The sequence below is a fragment of the Lissotriton helveticus genome, chromosome 6 (genome assembly GCF_964261635.1).
Source record: "Lissotriton helveticus chromosome 6, aLisHel1.1, whole genome shotgun sequence".
NCBI classification, from domain to species: domain Eukaryota; kingdom Metazoa; phylum Chordata; class Amphibia; order Caudata; family Salamandridae; genus Lissotriton; species Lissotriton helveticus.
The window spans coordinates 40,948,054-40,966,850 of record NC_136067.1 but is presented as its reverse complement, the minus strand read 5'-3'; the positions used below and the strand labels follow the sequence as shown (position 1 = coordinate 40,966,850).

General features: G+C 46.3%; 1 protein-coding gene across 2 annotated transcripts in view; it reads right to left on the bottom strand.

Moving 5' to 3' along the window:
• Nucleotides 1-518: 518 nt before the first annotated feature.
• KCNK5 (potassium two pore domain channel subfamily K member 5) overlaps nt 519-18,797 on the bottom strand; it is a 65,797-nt gene continuing 47,518 nt past the window's right edge. Inside the window, exons 2-6 of one of the 2 annotated variants that reach the window (XR_013596062.1) lie at nt 16,189-16,300; nt 8,242-8,408; nt 5,152-5,320; nt 2,041-3,161; nt 519-1,954 (exon numbers count right to left, since the gene is read on the bottom strand). Coding sequence is in view for 1 of the 2 variants with exons in the window: in XM_078647336.1 (XP_078503462.1) it covers nt 2,347-3,161; nt 5,152-5,320; nt 8,242-8,408; nt 16,189-16,300 (1,263 nt within the window). In the remaining variant the exon portion in view is untranslated. Of the gene's footprint in view, nt 3,162-5,151; nt 5,321-8,241; nt 8,409-16,188; nt 16,301-18,797 lie in introns of both variants that reach the window. The other variant, XM_078647336.1, reaches the window with a different exon arrangement.

Sequence of the window (18,797 nt, the reverse complement as noted above, 5' to 3'; positions counted from 1 at the left end):
CAGTAATGCTAAACTTGGCTTCAAAAGGATTTCTGTCTACTTGTGCAACGGGATGATGGATGCCTACAAAATGCATAGCAACCGTACCCTACTTTAGTGAGAAACTCATTTTCAACCACTTTCCTTGTGCATCGGAAGCAAAAATCCGCTTCTGTCACCGTCCACCTAGCAAGCAGATCCAATATTGCCTACACACAAAGGATGGACCAATACAAATGTCCACCTGAGGAGTCTAACTGGTGCGTACATCCTGTGCTCCCTGTATTGGTCCCAAGGGTTTCCTGCCAGGGTTGCCGTGCACCGAACTCTTCTTATCGACTCTATGCAAGAGCGATTCCAATAGGTCAACCTGCCCTAGCAGTTCACTTGGCCAGCACCAGCACTCGAAGACCTCGGCACAGAGTTCAGGCTACAAGCAGCATTAAATGTCTTACACGACCACACCCGAGCATGAAGAGCCGGAACTTCATGTTCACGGACAGCATCAAGACACCTCAGACAGCAAACAAATAAAGATTGTTAGGAGTGACTTCAGTGTTAGGAATTTGCAAGGTGAGTGCATATCCAAGGTGTACATTCACAAATACGGAAAGAAGAACATGGTAAGAGTCAATAAAATAAAAGGGCAACTTCAAACAAGACAAAATAAAACATAGCAACGTTAAAATTGGGTGACAACATATGGTCCCTACTTTAGTTAATGCCCCCACGAATACCTTGTCGCTACGAAGAATTTATCACAGTTAATGAGAGGTTAGGACACGGGATTGTTGCCACTGTGTACAGACCTCAGGGAGGTCCCTCTTACAGTGACAGGGTGTGAGGAGTTGGTGAGGTGAGGATTCTTCCATCCACCCCACCCACGGCAAAGTCTGGGACTCCCAGTGAACCTCCTGAAGTAGTACAAAGCCAAGCAGCGGAGATACAGGGAGGTGGGCATGGACAGGGAGGAGTAGTGGCTGTCCCGACTACTTGAGGAGGTCAATACAAGGTTTGAGGAGGGAGTGTTCGTATACGCCCTTCTCCGTCAGTGTATGTGGTTATCGGCCTTTGCGGCGAGTGACAACACAACGCGTGCAGCGACTGCAGCAAAGCCCACAATTTTAGACTGCACGCATCTCCAAACCAGAGGAAACACTGTTGTTTTCATGATACTTTTACAAATATTTGATGCCATGCCCTAGGAAGCCAATGATTGGGGATTAAACATCAGGAACTAACCTTCCTATTGTCAAAACCAGAGTCTAGATTTTAAAAGTGTGCGAACATTCAGAGGAGTGAGCACATTCTTTAAAAAAAGTATTAATACATTAAGAATAAAATACTAAACACTATGGCAACTTGCACACTTTGGATCAGAACGTCAGAGGCATCTAAAACTGAAGTGCGCTGAAGCTGGGATCCTGCAGGAGGAGTAAAACATAAAAACTATAACCGTAAGAATGCCCAGCAACTGCACTTTGATCAACATCATGCACAACAGCCCCGTAAAAATACCAGAGTTGCGACATGTTTCGAACTATAAAACCTCGTCCTCTTATTCAGTTCACGGGACGTGTCAGTACCGGTCAAAGTTCTACATCCGCGAGGGATAGAAGTTCACTGCATCGGAAAACGTAGCAGTGGGTCATGAAGTTCCACCAACATGGACATCACACTAAACAATACGGAACCCTGAAGAAGGTCTTGTCGAATGGGTAGCCGACACGCATACATCAGCCACATGAGGTAGCGGCAAAGTCTCCCTTGTCGTTTTCAAGTATATCTTCTGGGAGCGGAGTGGGAGACTGCTCTTTGCTCCCATCAGGGTTCTTGCTCATATGTTTTGATCATGCTCGGCATCAACCACTGTTTCAATAAAAGTACGTTGCATAGCTGCACTAACCAGGTCTCCAGGCACACTCGAAGGGCAGTCGTTAGAACATTAAGACCAATATGGGCTAGATAAGGGATTCTCAATAGAATTGATGCGAGCTATAAACCAATCAACCTATTAAAAAAGAGTCTTCCAACCCCAAATTTGCTTCTTTAAAATTGCACATAGTTCCGTTTCAGAATTAGTTGTCCGCTATGGGGTGGACTCGAACGACTTATGGTTTTCAGTGTAGGAGTGCTTGTCTTCTCAAATATCAAATCACTTGTAGAACTGGTTCAATGTTATCAATTGGCTCAGGTCGAAGACCAAAGATTTCAAGCATTGGGTTGCTAATTTTCTTGCACTGTTAAAATACACACACATTAAAAAAAACAGAATTGCTGGTCATGTCTGGCAGAACCATAGGACTGCCTTGTTTTTGGTCAGTGACTCATTTTATGGATTAAAATACTAGTCTTCGGCACTGCGTGTCACGTGGTGACAGTTACGTTGTCAACTTTGTAATCGTTCCTAAGCTGCTCATAGGAGACCGAAGTTTCCTCGCTGCTAGAAACATAAGATTCGTCGGTGAAAGACTCTTTGTCTTCTTTCTGAGCAGTCTCCACTTCTACTGCGTTTTCCTCATTGGAGGACTTGGACTTCTCATCAGCTGAAAGATCATCTTCTCCCAGCTCGTTGACGAAGGTTATATTGGCGTTCTCAAAGATCAGCGGGCGGTTTTCCCGGGCGTCCCACAACTCCCCTTCCTCTTCGCTGATCCTGTCCAACTGGTTTACAAACATGGTGGTATCCTTGTTACTGAGCGGCCGCACACCGCTCTCTTTCCTGTTGCCATTGAAAAATGCGATCTCGTCAAAAGAGGTCCCATGGTCCTTTGTATATTTCACTTGGAAGTCTGTGAGGTGCTTCTGAGAACTCGATTTGGTCGGCGTTTGTCCGTTCGCCAATTTACCCTCCGCCGTGATTTGCTCACAAATGGCCTTGGCCGACTTTCTGCCAATCTGCTTCATGTGATCGTTGTACGTTTCTTGCGACTTCGACAAGAAACTGAAGATCTTCACGTCCTTCGAGCTGGCCACAGCAAGAGCCTTCGCCCCCTTAGGCTCGTGGTCGTTTTCGAAGGACTCCTTCCTCTTCTTCCTCCGCTTCTTGATGGCTTTGTGGACTTCGACGAACATGCTGACCTTCCAGTTTATGAAGAGGGAGAGCCAGGCCAGACCCATGTAAATCCACATCTCCACGAAGTATCGGTAGAGGACGCTGTAGCGGATCCTGGGGTTGACACCTGAGGAGAGAAGAAAGAACACACTTAGCCAGGAAAAACAGACTTCAGGAAAACTATTTTGGCCTTTAGAAGGTTTTGTGCACAACCAGACTACTTTAGCTTTCAAGTTTCCCAGGTAGATCTTCAGGACCAGGTTTCTGCTTTGCATCAGGAGCAGTTCTCCAGCCCAAAAGATCTTCACCAGAAACATACTGGTAAAGAGACCGGTCAAGGCATTGTAATCTTTTATGTTGATGAGTGTGGGGGATAAAACTGGTTTCATGCCATGTGAACGACCAACGCGACACACTGACAGAGAGGCGTACAAGGAATTACTTATTATGTGGGGTGGCATGCCATAAGTCAGAAAGAAGTTGTAATCAAATTAAATCACAAGTAATGTACACCTATGTTACAGAAGCATATCAATAGTGTACCTATACAAACAACCATTTCTTCTTATTTAATAAAAAATGTGCTTTCAGTGGAGTAGTCTGGGCATGCTACAAACCTGAAAAAGTAAGTTATGAGACTAAGAAAACCAAATTAAAACTATGAGCCATATGTACCAAGCAAATTCGCATTCGCAGAGGCCGAAATTCGCAGAATTTCGGCCTTTGCGAATGCGAATTTGCTAAATGGTATGTATAAAGCAAAATCTGGTGCAAAACAAGGAATCGCTAAATTTACGATTCCTTATTTTGCAATTGCATTTAAGGAATCGCAGATTTTGCGATTCCTTAAATGCAATGTATGAAGCAAAAAAAAATTGCAAAATGTCCTTAAGGAATCGCAAATTACCACCAACTTCTAGTTGGTGGTAAGTTGCGAAATCCTTGAAAAATGCACATTTCAGCATTTTTCAAAGTGCCATGTGACGCACATACATGCCCATAGGGCATGTATGTGCGCCACGTGTACCCATGCATATTTCAGGGGTGCAACAGGGTATCCTTTGGACACCCCTGCACCCTTGAAATTATTCTCAATTTGCGATTAGCAAATTGTGAATCGCAAATTGAGAATAACTTCCCATTCATTCCTATGGACCTCCTGGCCCATAGAAATGAATGGGAAAGTATTCCTTAATTGCAATTCGCAATTTGCTAATCGCAATTAAGGAATTTTAAGAAATCGCAAAAAAAACGCGATTTTGTACATACATATTTATTTGCGATTCTCAAACAGCGATTTCTTAAAAATCGCTATTTGAGAATCGCAAATCAGGTTGATGATACATATGGCCCCATATTTAGAGTTACTGTATACATATTGTGTTGCTTATGTATAGGAAAAGAGAAGGATTATGAAGCTGGCAGCATGTCTTACGTATACAGGTATGTGCATTGACTGCAGAAAGGAAAATTCAGGGAGCAGAAAATATGCCACTAACAGATGCAGTGAGAGGACAGTCGAGCTGGAATCCCAGAATGGCAGACTCAGCCTTCCATCCTTGCGAGGCAGGCAAATTGAGACCATTAAGCAATAGAACCATTGAGTAATAGTAACATTTGCTACTCTCAGCACTTTCCAAATGGCAGAAGTGTAGTATGGAGCACTATCTAAAAACCAATGTATTATTGTATAGGTCGTATAATGACAAATAGCAAACCCAGGCAAAAGCAAAAGTTCAACAATCCAATGAAGACCAGCAAACTGAAAACACTAAACTAAAAGGAATTTTTGTATGAAAGCAATCAAGATTTTTAATAATTTTCCAATGCACTTTGATATAAAAATAGAAAAAAAATATATATTTTTTGATAACAGATTACATAATAAAATACATAAAATACAATTTAAAAAGATGGTAAAGATGAAGTAGTGACGGTTTCTTCACTATTATTGTATAGGTCGAACATTCCTGGGGGCAACAAGGCGCAAAGGAGGGGGACAAAGCAAAATTCACCTACAACGTCAAATAAAAAAAAAAATAAAAAAAAAATAAAATAAAATACAAATGGCAAAAAATACAACAAAAAAAAAAATGTCGCCCAGATCTTCAACTTACCAGCAACGTAGTCGCCAAAGCCAATGGTGCTGATGGTGATGAAGGAGAAGTAGAGGCCCTCGATGTAGTCCCAGCCCTCGGTGGCCATGAAGATGAAGGGCGGGAGGACCAGATGCACCATCACGCCCCAGATGATGAAGATGGCCGTGCAGATGAACTGGGCCTTTCTCTGTTTGCAGCAGGAGAAGAGAGGAAGGTGGTCAGACTTTGGTGGTTTTCAGCCCCCAGCATGATATTACAATAATAATAATTCACATTTGTAAAGCGCATAATCACCCGTAAGGGTCTCTAGGCGCTGGGGGCCGTCGAGAAGATTAAGCGAGCTATTGCCCAGAGTCACATGGTGCTGGGCTAATCTGCCACCGGGAATCGATCCGTGAACCCCAGATTCCGGAGTCAGTCGCCCTAGCCGCGGCACCACACCTCTTCGCTATTGCAGCCTCCCTATCACCACTCTGAATTCACAAGTAAAACATTGCCACAGGGAGCAATACTGCACAGTGTGGCACCCCCCCTTGCTGGAAGAATTCAGGAAGAGGCTCAAGACCTGGCTTTTCAACTGAGACCAGCTACCTAGTGCCTGGATAACCTCACAGGTGATTAGCAGCGCTATACAAGTATTGATTGATTGATGGAAAACCATTCAAAGCCCAGAAAAAGATACGAGGTACAGAAAGGAAGGGGTCTAAACACAAGCAAAACCGGCCATGCTGCCGAACACCCCTGCAAGGGCAAGTCTGCCTTTTTGTTTACTTCTGTCAGAGGTCAGAATCATGCCCCTTTAACCCGTTTCTAGCTTCGAACGTTCAGCGCCAGTGGTGAACGTTCTAAGAAACGGGTGGGGCCGCGTCGGCCATTGGACGTGCGCAGCACTACGGAGGTAGTGCTCGCAACGGCAGCACTAAAAGTGTTAATTACTTGTTCAAGCCATCATACTTTCTGTAAGATACAGTTTGATATTTCCCCACAGACGGCTAAAACCAAAGTCAACTGCTGCTGGTCATGCCTCAATCCAGACGTTTCTGCGTTGAAAGGTTCAGTTAATTCCACCGCTGCCTTGTGAAATGCAAAGGCCTGAATTACGGATTCGCAGCAGTGGAAAGTCTGCAGATTCCTGGCAGATGTGGTGAATCCACCAGATGCCTATCTGCCAGAATCACTATTTGATCATACTATGGAGCCAAGTTAAAAAAAAGTGCCAAAAAATTGATTTAAAATGTAGAGGTATAAAGGTAGACGAAAACAAGTCATGTGAAAAGTGTAGGCAAACATAATCTAACCATTAACCTAACACCTGCGAATCTTACTTTAACCCCTTGGGCGCGGCCACGATTCTGCGCCTGTGCGGAGTTTTTCGAAGTGGGCGGGATCATGACGGCCCCCAGCCGTCTTCAGCACATGAGCCCCGTGATACATGACGGCTGGGGGCCGTCATCAGCATCGAAGGGGTTAACCCTAACCCCTCTAATCAATTATTGCTTCCATTTACTAGAGGTTGCCTCCTGTACCATCCTTCTGCTGCACCTTCTTACGTCATCTCTTACACCCCAATGCCCTCTTCTCCTACTGTACCATAAAGTGGTCCAAACCATGAATGCCTTTTTACAGCGCATTCCTTTACCAAGCAAGCTGTTACACTGATTTACCTTAAGGAAAGTTTTGTTGGACTTTAAATCCCACACTTTCCCTACTGTTGCACAGACCAGAGTTGAAATAGTAAATTATACTATTCCAAGTTCAGCGCTTTCGCCAAGACAGGCCGTTTTCAATGACTTGCATGGTAATGGAATGCTTTGCAAAGACGCAGTTGTGGTTCGGACCCCGCTGTTACGGCAGGCGCGGTAAATGCCAGCGTGGGTCCGACATACAACCAGGGGAGGTGAGGTCCTGTTGTGAGGGTGGGAGTCAGCAGGAGAGGCAAATCAGATGGAGCGGGTTCATTGTAATGATGCGCGGTCATGGTGTATGTTCAAACTCAAACCCGGCTATGAAAAATGCCCGGTTTGTCCCTCCTGGATGTGCCTCCAGCCTTCGTTCCTTTATGCCAATGCTGGAGGGTTCATCTAATAACTTCATGAAGGTCGGTTTCAATGCGGCATCAAAGCCTCCTCTTACACAGAGGAGCCAATGGCGAAGACACCCGGCTAAAACCAAACTAGTTGGATGCAGGGGCATCATCTACCTACCACCACTCAGGAGACTGCAAATCACTCCCATGGACAAGATCAGCAGAACAGCCAAACACACTTCAGACGCAGCAACAAACCACACTCAAAGGGTAAGGGGACCCTGAAAAAGAAATTGAGCAAGGCGCGGCAGCGACCCTTTCTAATCCACATGAGGTTCATAGGTCGCCATTGGTATATCGTGCTTTTAGAGGTAAGTCGTGAAATGAAGCAGGCTCTGTCCTTACTCTGCCATGCTGATGTACCATTGCCCAGGACCAGATCTCTACACCCTTTAGCACGCAATGTACACAATCTCACAATCAATATGGTATTTGTTGCACTGGAGCGCAAGACATAAATGTAAATTGTAAGTGCCAGCATTTGTAGAGCGCACAGCTACCTCCAACGGAAGTGTCCCGGCGCTGTCCGTATACCGCTTAGGAACCCTTCCTGGCTTTTTCCCTGTGAAATGCCCACTCCTGGGCACCCCCAAGGTGAGGCCAGGCATCCCAGCGCTGTTGGGGCCGTTGTGGAGATTAAGCAAGCTATTGCCCAGAGTCACAGAGTGGGACGCCATGATTGAAATAGGCACCGAGGCGAGAATTATCAGGTCCGGGGAGATTGAGTCCAAGAACCGCCGAGGCGGGAATTGAACCTTGGTCCCGAACCAGACCTCTGCATCAGGGTCTGCCGCTCTAACCATTGAGCCACACTTCTCCACATGCAAAATGCTCATCTTCTCATTTGTGTCTGTAACACCAAAATGGGGACATGACAAATCCACAGATCACAATATAAACCACAAGACATGTCACTTCACTACAAACACTACAGTATATTTCTTGAAGCACTTCTTGCAAAGCTACGGGCTCTTAAAATCCACGTTCCCATCCGCGAGCCAGGCTGCGTATGTAAAACTTACCAGGCCTACGCCTCTCTTTCTCATGAACTGGCCGAGTCTCCTTGCCCGTCCAGCGAAGAACTTGCCCAGAGCACTAATCCAGGTCAGGCAGAGAGGCACCCCGAAGAGGCCGAAGAAGACACAGAAGAGGCGTCCGGCGGAGGTCTTGGGGGCAACATTGCCATAGCCTGGAAGGAAGAAGAAATGGATCAGAAAGAATGCAATGTTTACCATTACAATGACAGATATCACATTGCAGAAAGGGCCACTCGACCCAACGTGGTATCTTGTGGTGGGTGAGCGCCCCTGGTTTCTCTGTGTAGGTCTAGTCTTTGTGCAGTGTGATGGTCCACAAATACTGTGCGTGTGTGTAATGCTGGCTTGGGAAGCCACCCTCCCACAGAGGCAATCCAAAGCAACCAAGACCACTCCACCCACTGCGGTATCTTGTAAATGTGGGTGTACTTGTAAAGCGCACAGCGATTCCAATGAGTATCCTGGCGCTGAAGACCGCTGGGGAACCCGTCCTGGTTTTCCCTGTGAGATGGTCCCTTTCTGGGTATCTCCAAGGTGAAACCAGGCATCCCCGGCGTCTGTGGGGGGCCGTTGTAGAGATGAGGCAAGCTAATGCCCAGAGTTGCCGAGTGTGATCCCTGGTTAGAGTAGGCACCGAGGCGAGAATTGTCGAGTCCGCTGACCCTAGTCCAAGACCCTGCCGCGGCAGGAATTGAACCCTGGTCCCGGGCTGTTCTCTGCTTCCGGGTCTGCCGCCTCTAACCAGTGAGCCACACCACTCCAGCAGTGAAATGCAAGCTTCCAAGCCATACCCAACTTTTGCGTTGTGCATTAATCAGGGAAACAAGAATTTGTAGGGCTTCTCCCAAAGATTGTGTGGCCTTTAGTAGTGCATAAAAGAACTCTGCTGAGGCACTCATAGGCTCTGAGTCACAGGAGCAATGGTCTCATACACAATGGCCACATAAGAGGAGAAATAAGCCAAGTAAAACCTAAAAATCTAAGGACGCATTATGCCAGGAAGTGCATATAACAAAACTTCAGGAGCACATTCGGAGCTATATATGTAGGTAGCAGTTTTTATATGAATAATGTTTGAGGTTTCATGAGAACTACTGAATAGTCAACAATGTAATTAAAGCTTAGGCGGAAATTAGGGACCCCTACAAATATAATATACTTGCTAGTCGTAGGGTAAAAGGATTCTTTGGGGGGAAAAAACAGGACATAAGCAATAATTGACTGTTAACTTGCTTATGCACTGTTTTTCCCCCAAATAATGAAAGCTTAGGCGACCCTGCATGCCACTTTGAATTCCTACATTGCAACAAAACGTTTTAATCTTTGATTTGCACGGGTTCTAGTGACCGCGACCCACCAAGATGGCAGCCCGTTGCTCATCAACGTTTGGCTTTGTCACACTTATGCACTTGTTTCCTATTCAATGGCTTCCCTTCCTCTTCTTGTGTTGGTCTCTTCCCTGGAGCTTCACTGCTCACATACAGGGAACTACTTTTATATTCTCCTTTTAGCGCAACAAGGAGTGCATGAGTTTTCATTGCCATCTCCCCCTGTCCACCGTGGACTGTTTCCCCCAATCCCTCCTTCTCTGTGTTGCTCGACCCATCAAGATACCAAAAACTATTTAATAAGGGGGTCCAAGGGAAACTATATTTAAAGACCAAGTAGTATTCTGTCCCCACCCTACAATACGTAACTACACAAAGAAACTACTGCTCGACCCATCCCCAAGCTTGTTGCTGCTTCCCCTACCCCACCCTCGCCGCACTGTTTGGCATCTTTACCCCATAGGATCTATCCTCCTCTTTTGCTTGCCCATCCCGCCATGCACGCCACTACTCGGCGGTGTTTACTAACTACCACATAACCAGCCCCTTGCATACTGGACTTTTATTCATTTGTTTTTTTTTACTTTTTAACCCCTTGGCTGCGAGGTGTTAGCGGGGGGGGTAGCAGGGCCGCGCGCGGTGCCGCCGTGCTGGTGACGAGCTCAGCTCGTCATGAGGCGCAGCGGAACTGCCTGTCACGGCCACACCCGTTTTTAGAATGTTCAGTACAGCGAGGAAATTAGCCCCGCGTGCGAACGTTCCAACGGACGTGACGAGCTCAGCTCGTCATGAGGCGCAGCGGAACTGCCTGTCACGGCCACACCCGTTTTTAGAATGTTCAGTACAGCGAGGAAATTAGCCCCGCGTGCGAACGTTCCAACGGCCGTGACGAGCTCAGCTCGTCAGCAGCACCCATGTGGTTAATACCACTGTAATTTGCTGCTGGGTAAATCCTTTCCAAAAATGCGCTTTCGAGCACATTTACTGTTTTAATATTGGTCAGAAAGTGGTAAATTAGAAGATAAACAAAGACCGCTGAGTCATGACGCGTCCGCAGTGATACATGTGCAGGTATAGTCATCATGCTGGGGCCGCCGTAGAGCATGATCCACTCGAGCGCGTGTGTGACGATGCATGTACCTGTACAGCATGCATCATGATACATGCTAGAACATATATCCTTGGAACAGAATCATACAAATGCAAAGTCAAAGCCAATAACTCTGCAGAAATAAAATCAAAAGGGCGAGGCCTATAGGCTTTGCCAATGCTAGTCTACACTGCATTCATGATATTTTTTTATAAAGGAAAACGTATTTTCTTTTGCATGTTTTCTTAGATTATCTTTTGTGTAACTCCTGAATTTATGTGTGCTTTGGCTCATCATTACTTTGCACCAATAATATTTAAAACAAAAGTTTGTAAATGGGTCCCAGGTGAGCAGGACTTTCTCCTCTTTAGTCCTGTCTGCCTTTGTTTACAGACTTATCTGGCTGTGGAGAGCGGGCTGAAATTTAACAAGTTACTTACCTTTGGTAATGCTCTTTCTGGTGGTTGTCTATCTAACCCCAGATTCCTCACCTTTAGAATATCCCTTGGTGCCAGACTGGAAGATTATTTCAGCCAGCAGGTGGCGCTGTGCATCTCTGGAGAAATGTGGCTCAATGGTTAGAGCGGCAGACCCTGATGCAGAGGTCTAGCCCGGGACCAGGGTTCAATTCCCCGCCTCGGCGGGTCTTGGGCTCAAAATTCCACGGACTGATAATTCTCGCCTCGGTGCCTATTCCAATCATGGGTCCCACTCTGCAACTCTGTGCAATAGCTTGCTTAATCTCCACAACGGCCCCCACAACGGTAAGGATACCTGGCTTCACCTTGTGGATGCCCAGGATTGGACACCTCACAGGGAAAGCCAGGATGGGTTCCACAGCGGTATTCGTACAAGCGCCTTGAGACCCTTGCGGGTGAGTAGTGCGCTATACAAGTATCAATTTTTTACATTTTTACTGAGCTCCGCCCCAGAAGTGACCGCTCGAGTCACATACAGGTGCCACCCAAGAACACGGACGTCAGTTTCTTTCTGGACACCACCTGCGCCCTTGTAAGCCAAGCCCAAAAATCAATTATTCGTGCCAGTGTGCAGATCTCCAATTCGGAACCTTTTTTGGTGCAAAAGAGTGCATTCTATAGAACAAAGGAGGCGGATGGCAGTGAGTAACCATTGGTTAGATACAGCATCCACTGGAATGAACGTTACTGAAGGCAAGTAACCTGTCCTTTTCTGCACGACCCTGCCTTTCTTTACCCCAGAGAAACCCACAAAGAGCTTACCGTCCACCTGATGGTCTTTGGTACAATCAATGTAAAAGCAGAGTGCTCGTTTGGGTTCAAAGTGATTGGTTCTCTCCTCCTCTTTCGAGGGGTAGTTGCTCTCAAGGCCGCCGGCAATTTGTTCCATGCTTGTGCACCAAACAGGCCAAAAGAACTTACCCCCTTTCCGCGCCAAGCGTGTTTTGGAAATGCAGGCCATATTGGCAGAGAATGAACCAAGTGCCCTGGAGGGTGTGTATCAGCACACTCGCTTTCTAAGATAACCGTTGTCCAGGCCGTGGAACGCTATGAAAAAGACTAGAATGGCCTTGAATTGAATTCGCTCCCTCACTGGGAGTCAATGTAAGGGGGAACATCCATTACAACGCGGTGTTTACACCGCACTACCATATCAACGCTGGTTTCACAATGCAAGTCGTTACCACGACTTGCGCTGGAGGGCGCTCTAGGCTTAGGAATAGTATATTTACTATTCCAAAACCTTCCCTACTGTACGTAGGCTGGTGTTGGAATAGTAAATCTTAGTATTCCTAAGTCCAGCACTCTACAGCGCATGTCGTGGTGACGGCTTGCGTTGTAAAACCAGTGTTGTAATGGTAGTGCGGTGTAAACACCGCATTGTATTGACATACATCCAATGTAAGGCCTTAAGATGGGGGTCATATGCGACCTAGGGTTCAGTCTGAGGATCACCCTGGCTGACACGTTTCGCACCACCTGGAGGCGCTGGAGAAGGAAGTCGGGTAGTCCCAGGTAGAGAGCGTTAGCATAGTCGAGCCTGTACGTGACCAGCACCTGCACCACTAACTTCCTGGAATCCAGGGGAAGAAGCGGTAGGAATTTTTTCAGAATCTGCAATAAACCAAAACAGGTTCCCACCAGTGCCTGAACCTGTGACCGCATAGAGAGCGTATTGTCAATGTGGATACCCAGGTTCTGGACTGTGGATTGGGCAGGTGAGAAATCTGTGTCCCACCACTGGCTCCAATTGTTCACATAGGACAGGACAAAGAGGACAATCTCGAATTTGTCCGGATTGCATTGAAGCGGATTCATCTTTAGCTATTTAAAAAATTCTGTGAGGCAGGATCTAATAGCCGGGAAACATCCTTAACAACGGAACCGTTACAACGCGGTACCGTTACAACGTGGGATTTACAACGAAAGTCGTTACGACTTTCACTGGAGGGCGCTCTAGGATAGGGGATAGTTTAATTTACTATCCAACACCTTCCCTACTATCCACGGGGACTGGAGTTGGAATAGTAAATTAAACTATTCACTATCCAGCACCCCCCAACGCAAGTCGTTGTAACGACTTGCGTTGTTAATCCTGCGTTGTAAAGGTACGCGTTGTAACGGTACGCGTTGTAGCGTCATACATCCTAATAGCCTCACCACTGAATTCAGTGTCCTTCACTGGTTCTCCTCCTACCTTTCCAACCAACAGCAACTGGTTCACACGCCCCCGCGCCACCAGATTACAACAGATTTCTATCTCCTGTGGAGTCGGCCACCCAGTTAAGAGTTGAGAGGGACGGGAGCCCTGGACAGTAGCTAGAACACAGCTGTGGCCGAGCTTGAGACTGTTTTGGTTCGAGATTGGACAGACTAATGGGGCATATATCTCCCTTCAATTTTGGCAGTGCGGTGACAATGTGGGAGGAACGGGCATGAATCATGGTGCTGGGTGTGGTGTCGGCTCTGGAGTCAGCACTGAAACCAAAGCAGGTTTAGGAGGAACAGATGGCGTCCGGGGGGGGGGGGGGGGGGGGGGGGGGGACATCCTTTACATACAACTTTTACTCCGCACTACCATTACGATGCAGCTATTACAACGCAAGTCGTTACAACGACTTGTGCTGGAGGGCGCTGTAGGATAGGGAATAGTTTAATTTTCTATCCAACACCTTCCCTACTATCCACGGGGACTGGAGTTGGAATAGTAAATTAAACTATTCCACTATCCAGCGCCCACCCAACGCAAGTCGTTGTAACGACTTGCGTTGTAAAAACTGCGTTGTAGTGGCATGCGGAGTAAAAGCATGCGTTGTGATGTCATACATCCTGTCCAGGACCTCCATGGATCCAGGGAGGCCAAAGCGTGCCACTGGTAGAGCAAGCCATTCCTGAAACACTTCAACCTGTTGCTTCACTAGACCCTGGAATTCAAGGTGCTTCAGAATCGGCAGCGATTAGGCTCCACAGCCATTTGTTTGCAACAGTCCCTACAAGGCTTAAACCCTGTAGTTTTAGGAGGGGACAAGTTCCCTTGCACACTGGATAAAAATGTGAATGGATAAAGCTCCTCAACTGACGAGACAAAGCAGGCACCAGCTCCGGCGCCGCGTAGGAAGGACTAGAAGGAAAGGGCGTCAGCATGCTTGGGTGGCACCTATGTGCAGCTTGCGTGGTCATTTACAGGGCAGAAGAGAAGGCACGGGCCGCGCGATGCCACAGACTGGTGCGCAGGGGATAGGCTTAAAAAATATCTTCCTGATCAGTCTGGATCTTTGTGAAATTCTATAGATGAGGAATCTGTGGTTAGATTATAGTATCCATCAGAAAATATATTACAGTTAGGGCTCCCGGTTTTATGGTATTTATTTTTGCCCATTTTCGTCTGTATTTATCCATATTTATTTTTTGGCCATTTTATCTGTATTTATCCACATTTATTTTTGGGCCTTTTTATCTGTATTTATCCATATTTATTTTGCGTTTGCATATAAATAAAGTTGCAAAACTGTACATTTCCATATCTATTTAACTGACAAGACGTGGATTCATACTTTGATGTCTGTCGTGTTTTAGCTATTTAAGCTGCCAAATATTACACAATACATACACTGGTAGATATTAACACTATGCCATGAATATATGTTAACATATTCCGTTATTTAAAGACATTTCATCCTGTCTGTATTTATCTGTAAAAATCCGTAAAAACGGAAAGCCGGGAGCCTTAATTACAGTCTAAGACAGACAGGTTACCTTCGTGCAAAACTTCCAACAACAGAATAACACACAATAGTGGTAGATCATAACAAGCAATAAAGTACGTATGCAGGTTTACAGATCTTACTTTTTTTCCTCAACTTTTATTTATTTATTTATTTATTTATTTAAATTCTTATAACGCGCCTGAATCAGCCCCGAAGGGATATCTCCGCGCGTGGCTCCTGAATGAGAGGGACAAATTATATAGAGGGAATGACAGAGAGAGAGGTCAGGTTAACCAGATGTGAACAGGAAAGTTTTTAGTTTCTTCCTAAAGGAAAAAAGATTGGAGATTTGTCTCAGCTGCGGTGGTAGGGAGTTCCACAACAAGGGGCCTTTTAGGGAGGGTGCTCGGCCTCCTTGTCTTGCTCTGGTTACTTTCGGTATATGTAGCAACATAGTGTTGCTAGATCGCAGAGCACGTCCGGGAGAGTAGAGGAAAAAAATATCTTTTAGATATTTAGGACCAGATCCATAAATGCACTTATGCATAATGCAGCAGAGTTTAAAACTCACCCTCTGTTGCACTGGAAGCCAGTGAAGGTGGGAAAGGAGAGGGCGGGAAGGGGTACGGGGAGGAGCATTCAGGATGAGTCTTGCCGCGGTGTTCTGCACCACCTGCAGTCTGCGTAGTTGTTCCTGATTGGCGGAGCTAAGTAGACTATTACAATAGTCTACCCGCCCAAGGATTAGAGCCTGTACCAGCGTTTTCCTATGGATGTTCGGTAGGAAAGGGAAGATACGCCGTAGGAGACCAATTGTGCGGAAACACGTTCCCGCGACCTGGCTGACATGATCTTTCATAATCAGAGTTTGGTCCAGGCGTATCCCCAGATTTTTGATGGTCTGTTTAGGCGATGGGACAGGTCCTAGCTCAAGTGGCCACCAATCCGGCGACCAGAGCAGGGTGGCCCCTCCAAACAACATGACCTCCGTTTTGGTCACATTGCACTGGAGGAAGTTCTGGGCCATCCAACCAGCCACCGCTCTCATGCCGTTTTGAAAAGATTGCATGACTGCAGGTGTGATGGTTTGTTAAACATTTATTTAGAGCAGAGATAAACTCTCCAGCTTAAAACTGCAAGGCTAGTCTCGGAGTATCCCTCTAACAGAAAAGAGGACGCCAAAAAGTGACACCTCTACTTGAGCTGTGGCCGGCCATGAAGTGCTACATACGCGCAATGCGTGAGACCTCCGATACTGCGGCTATATACGCGCAATGCGTGAGACCCTCCGATACTGCGGCTACATACGCGCAATGCGTGAGACTCACCAATGGTTGTGATGACTGTCGCAGTGAAGATGACCGCGTTGGGCCAGTCCCATGTTTTGATGCTGTAGTTCCCGGAGAGCGTCACCCCTTGGCCTTGGGCTGCCGAAACAACCTGAGGGCAAACAAGAAAAGAAGAGTGTTAATGCCAAGGAACAGAAGAAAAAACTGTTACAACAGAATTACAACAGTCAACAACTTACAACATGCATTTTACTGATGAAACAGGAAAGGAACTATGGGCTGTGCGCAAAAACCTGAACAGTGCTGTGAGCCGATACTAACGGAAATAAAGCACTACATAATCTCAGCAACGTGACATACAGCAATGGCTATTAGCAGATCCTCAGATAAACTCTCAAGTGACCGATCTACGTCGCCAATGGTGTGACCAACGTCACCTGTATATTCTGAGTGAGAACTGAAGAGTGGCCCAGTCAACACAGAAAGAGTTAAATACTTGACTGATATACCTTCGAATCAAATGAAAGCTGACTCAAGCGTTCATCCTTCTGACGTCGATCGAATGAGCGCAGAATTCGACTAGGAAATGATTGTGTAAAAACCCGTTCTGCATGGAGGGCACTTTAGGGTAAATGTGATAAATAACAGATGATCAGGCTAGGCCGCCGTGCCTGTCCCACAGGGACGCGTCTAGGCGCTTTGGTGCTGTGGATGGGAAGTTGCCGAGCTCCAGCGCCTTGAGTGGCGCGGTGGGCGCTACAGACGGACGTGCACTGCCCCTGCCTGGGGCAGGTAGAGCCACCTGACCGTGCCCACACTCTCTTCAAGGCCTCCATGGCACCCCGAGGACCGGCCTGCGCTTTCTCTCGAGTGCCCGGTTGGTTTCTGATATTCGGGGTGTGGCAGACCAGGCCACGGTGATGGGGTGTGGCAGGGCCTCCTATTCAAGAACCCACTGATGCCTGGAAGTTCAACCTACAGGGCCAAATGCTACAAGGAAAAGTGCTCATTTAACGTTCAAATTCACATAAGGTGAGCTGCCAGCCAGGCTCAGCTTGGTCGGGTGGCTACGTGGTCAGAGGTTCAAGTCTCAGCAGCAACATTCAGCCTTTCATCCTCCGGTGGTCGATACATTGGGGGAACAATAAACATGCGTTAGCCCGTTCGAAAATGGCCCCAGCTGTCGTCATAGATGGCGCGATTAAATCCCTTTTAATGACGAATTTTGTAGGGTATTCTGGGGAGCGAGGAAGGCTAGAAAATTGGGGGAAACCCCACTATGTGTGTGTGTGTGTGGTGGGGGGGGGGGGGGGTTCACCAACATCTTTGCAGAAGTGATGTGCACCCTGGAAATAGTGATTTACTTGGGTCGAGGGCAGGAGTAAAGTCGATATCGGGCTGAGAATAAAAAAAAAAAAAAAACAAGCTTGGTGGAAGCGAAGAAGTGAATGAAAGTGCAGTCATGCTGAGGTCTGTGGCTTCCTAATCAATGCTAGTTTTATTCCGCAGTCCCTCCGTCACAGGGACCCCTCTTTTGGGCGGCAGAATGGACTCTTTGTTGCTAACCCCCTCCCCCCCATGGGCTCAGTGGGGGGGGGGGGGGGGGGGGAGAGATGCACCTGCTCCTTTCATTTCCTGCTGTAACAGCTGCCCTGTCTGTGATGGGGGAGGGGGTCAGGCCACGCCCCCTGCCCTCATCCCATCCTGCTGTCTGCCCTCAGGACAATGGCCCCCTCAGAGTCAGCGACAAGGGTCCAATAGGAGAAGCCCTGGGGACAGAAGACAAGTATTTGAAAGGTTTTGGTACAGGATGCAGCCCCACACACCAAATATAATTAGGGCTCCGATGTTATGTAATTTTCTTTTACATTTCCATCTGTATTTAGCCAATTTCTTTTTTTGGCCATCTTATTGGTATTTAGATTTTATGTTATTTTCCTTTACATTTCCATCTGTATTTAGCCAGATTTCTTTTTTTGGCCATCTTATTGGCATTTATCAATATTTTGTGGTTTGCAAATATATGGAGTCAAAAGTGGTATATTTCCAAATTTATTTAACTGATAAACACGCTCTCATACTTCGGCTGCTGAATTTGCTGAAACGCAACAGGGATCAAATAGAAAGAAACTCTACACCCATAGGTAAATATTAGCAATTTACTACACATATATGTAAACATATGCCTGTATTTAAAGATATCTTAACCTGTTTTCTTTTGACTTAACATGGAGATTAATTTGCTCTTCCCTGGTCTTGGAATTCACAGCAGACACCCATTAAAAGCACAATTTTCAGTATTTTTCTGCTTTTAAAAATACAGACCATAAACATTGTTTTCGGTCTGTATTGTTCTGTAAAAATCAGTACAAAACGGAAAAAAGGAGCCTTAATTATAATATTGCAAACCACCTAAGATTCCTGTTTAACATGAGAGGGTTTATTCATATTACTTGATCAAACAATCACTGTTTCTCAAACCACGTAAACAATTTGCTAAAGTTTTACCACTTCCAGCGTGCAGTAACATTAAAAAAAGCTTCATGCTTTCTAACAAGCATTCACAATGCGATGGTCTCGGCTTTATTAAAGTTAGAGCTATTGGCATTGCAAATGGCATTTTTTCCAGTTTAAAAAAAATATATAAA